Source organism: Phaeodactylum tricornutum, genomic scaffold (genome assembly GCF_000150955.2).
Source record: "Phaeodactylum tricornutum CCAP 1055/1 PHATR_bd_45x36 genomic scaffold, whole genome shotgun sequence".
Taxonomy (NCBI): Eukaryota; Bacillariophyta; class Bacillariophyceae; order Surirellales; family Neidiaceae; genus Phaeodactylum; species Phaeodactylum tricornutum.
This window is the reverse complement of record NW_002238049.1, coordinates 1-2,007: the sequence shown is the minus strand read 5'-3', so window position 1 is coordinate 2,007 and position 2,007 is coordinate 1. Positions and strand designations below refer to the sequence as shown.

Sequence of the window (2,007 nt, the reverse complement as noted above, 5' to 3'; positions counted from 1 at the left end):
AACAGTTAACTGTAAGTGAGAAGGATGAAAAGAATGACAACAATCATGTTTTACACTCTGTCAACTGCCACGCTCACGTCTATGCGAGAAAACGACCACCCCACTGTACATCACCCTAGGAAGGACAAGACATAGATAGATTCGACCCAGTAAGAAAAACCATAATCTTTCCTTACCTTATTTTTCTAACCAGCCAAAGTCTTAAACTTCCACGAGTACAAATTGTAGAGCTGATTATGCCAATGTTAGTTTCTTTCTGACTACAACTACATTGATACTCTCCACGAGCCAACTAACCAGCCAAACATCTGCACATCAAAACGATCTAGCCAAGGTAAATTAACTGTAACGAAGTCGCTCTATTTCTCGAATAGATAAAAGGATATATTATATATTTAAAGGTTTGCTTTTACATGGATTTGAAGAGTATCGGCAAGCAAGACCAAGATTATCTAGTCAAATGACAGGCTCGCGCCGCTTCAGAAAAACATATCAGTCACGCGAGGATAAACCAAGCAACCTGCAGCAAAAGCAGTTTTACGGGTTTTAGGGTAGTTTTCTTGTTGCTACGTCACAAGAAAATCGGTAAAGTAAGTAACTGTATGTCCGCCGACATCAACAAAGACTGCAAAGCTCGCAATGGGTTAGGGTAGGGTAGGATATTGAACCAAGTCTTGGATTTCCGTTCTATAGAGAGTCTAGTAGGGCAGGTGTTTTCCGAGCTTACATTTAACGCTTTTCGATGTTGGATTCATCCTCACATATATGGTCCAACGCACTCGGACATGGTTCATGCTGAAATGCATGAAAGTCTCTCCAATGTCGGCACACGGCTTGTACGTTGAACGATCCCCGCCGCGACCGGACCGGTTGCCATAAGAAGAAACGGAACAACGAACTGTGTAAATATCTCATCAACATTCACTCACTTTCGGCGGAGCCAGTGATCAATGGCACTGTCGGTATGAAGTTTCTTCACATTCTTTTCATGAAACGCCACCGAGCAGGGGAACCAAGCAACGTAGACTCTTCTCGAAAATCAATTTATTCCAGGATCCTGATTCGGAAGAAACGAGCGGAAACCGGTCATACCTGGGACGAGTCGACGACTTCTCAGGAGTCCGACGGAGCTCCTTGGCGTATTGGTACGTTAACAGGGCGGAAAGCGGCTGCTCTCTCTGCATTTTCGAATGCACTGACGCCTTTGTTTTCTTCCGCAGAGAATATTCTGGTAGATGGGGCGCCGAGGGGAGCAGACTGGTGGCAAGATACCGTCGCTGGGCACAAGATGGAGGCACAAGCACAGCAGAACGACGAAGGTGGTACCACACAAGCGGAAGACATCAATATCGAAACGACTTTCGAAGAAAGCCGTGGTGAAGAACTCAAGGAATTTCGAAATTGTGGACTGGAGGCGTGGGTGCAAGTCCAACAAGCTTGGCGCCGACCGAGCGGCATGGAAACGGATAGAGCTCGAATTCCTGTTCGAAAATTGAGACAAGACCTGATCAAGCGGATGTCCGAATGCCGCAAATTCGACCTGCCGCACATGATACCGTTGAAAGATGTCATTGAAGCATACACAGAGACTTGGGATGGAGAATCTGACTAATGTAAGAAATAAAATAGACTTGAAAAATACTGTAAAACAGGTCGTGCTATAATTTCTCTATTGGAATGAAGGCAAGTGCATTGTACAGTAATGCTAACTTCCAAACCCGCAGCTACAGCGGTTTGTCAGGAAAGGGTCCGCGACGGCAAGGTTTCGGGATAGATAGGATTACACAGTCAATGAGAGTCCCGAAGATTCAGACCCACCACCCCTGCCAGGATCATGAAAAGGCACGAGACTTTGACTGCATCGCAGTCTTCTTGAAAGAACAGAATTCCCGACGCCGTCACAAAGGCGGTTCCCAATGCCGCCCAGGCCGCATAGGCGATGCCGACTTCGATTTTTGCCAAGCAAATGGCAAACCCGCACATGCTGGAAACGGTATGAGAGAGAGA

At 46.2% G+C, this 2,007-nt stretch overlaps 2 protein-coding genes across 2 annotated transcripts; one reads left to right on the top strand and one right to left on the bottom strand.

The window, feature by feature from the left end:
* Positions 1–964: 964 nt before the first annotated feature.
* On the top strand, positions 965–1,612 carry PHATRDRAFT_bd1526 (predicted protein; the record flags this gene model as incomplete). Its single annotated transcript, XM_002176451.1, has 1 exon — positions 965–1,612. One exon carries the CDS (start codon positions 965–967, stop codon positions 1,610–1,612), a length of 648 nt encoding a protein of 215 aa, XP_002176487.1.
* Positions 1,613–1,788: 176 nt separating this feature from the next.
* On the bottom strand, positions 1,789–1,992 carry PHATRDRAFT_bd609 (predicted protein; the record flags this gene model as incomplete). The annotated part of the gene is made up of 1 exon (XM_002176449.1): positions 1,789–1,992. A coding segment is annotated over one exon (204 nt), but the record flags the coding sequence as incomplete, so codon positions are not given.
* Positions 1,993–2,007: the final 15 nt, after the last annotated feature.